At 65.2% G+C, this 640-nt stretch overlaps 1 protein-coding gene across 1 annotated transcript in view; it reads right to left on the bottom strand.

Annotated features, from left to right (window-relative positions):
- The window catches only part of DHX37 (DEAH-box helicase 37), a 14137-nt gene that overhangs the window by 5914 nt on the left and 7583 nt on the right, over window positions 1–640 (bottom strand). The window contains exon 11 of the mRNA XM_015567219.1: window positions 462–596. Coding sequence (XP_015422705.1) covers window positions 462–596 — 135 coding nt within the window. The remainder of the gene's footprint in view (window positions 1–461; window positions 597–640) is intronic.

The raw sequence follows: 640 nt of genomic DNA on the forward strand, positions 1-640 counted from the left end.
GGAAACGAGGCCTCAGGACCCGGCCGCACCAGGTGCCACGTGCAGACCCGTGTCGTGAGCGGGATAAACAAGCACCAGGCCCAGCCGGCCGCCCACCAGCCACCCGCCCTCTCTGGGCCTCAGTTTCCTCTCCTAGAACCTGGGGAGGCTCACAGGACGGCTGCTGACACGCGTGAAGCACGGGCCCTGCCTGGCGTGTCACATGCAGCAGGCGGGTTAGTGGTGACTCAGTAAGGACCCTCCTGCCCAGGCGCTCAGGTCCGGCCTTCTAGAAACTTCTCCGGGGAACACAGCCCGGAGACGAGCCTAATGCGATGGTCACGGGGCTTCTGTCTCTTCCACCGATTCCTCTCCTCACGGCCATGGCGGGGGGAGGGGTGGCCAGTGGGGTGTAAGTAGATTTTTGTGTGTGACGGCTTCCTTAAGAAAGAGAGTGCTTCAGAGCCACAGCCGCCCTCCACCTACCGCCGCCTGGGCCTTCCTCGCCCGCGCCCGCGACTTCTTAAACTTCCTTGTTTCTTCCACCGAATCTCCCTGGTCCTCATTCTCTGGAAGAGGCGGGAGGTGAGGGAGGGCGGCCCGTGGCCGTGGCCGGGCTGGGAGGGCAGGGAAGGAGCCGCCTCGCCCCGGAAGCGCCCAG

The sequence above is a fragment of the Myotis davidii genome, unplaced genomic scaffold (genome assembly GCF_000327345.1).
Source record: "Myotis davidii unplaced genomic scaffold, ASM32734v1 scaffold43, whole genome shotgun sequence".
Classification (NCBI taxonomy): Eukaryota; Metazoa; Chordata; class Mammalia; order Chiroptera; family Vespertilionidae; genus Myotis; species Myotis davidii.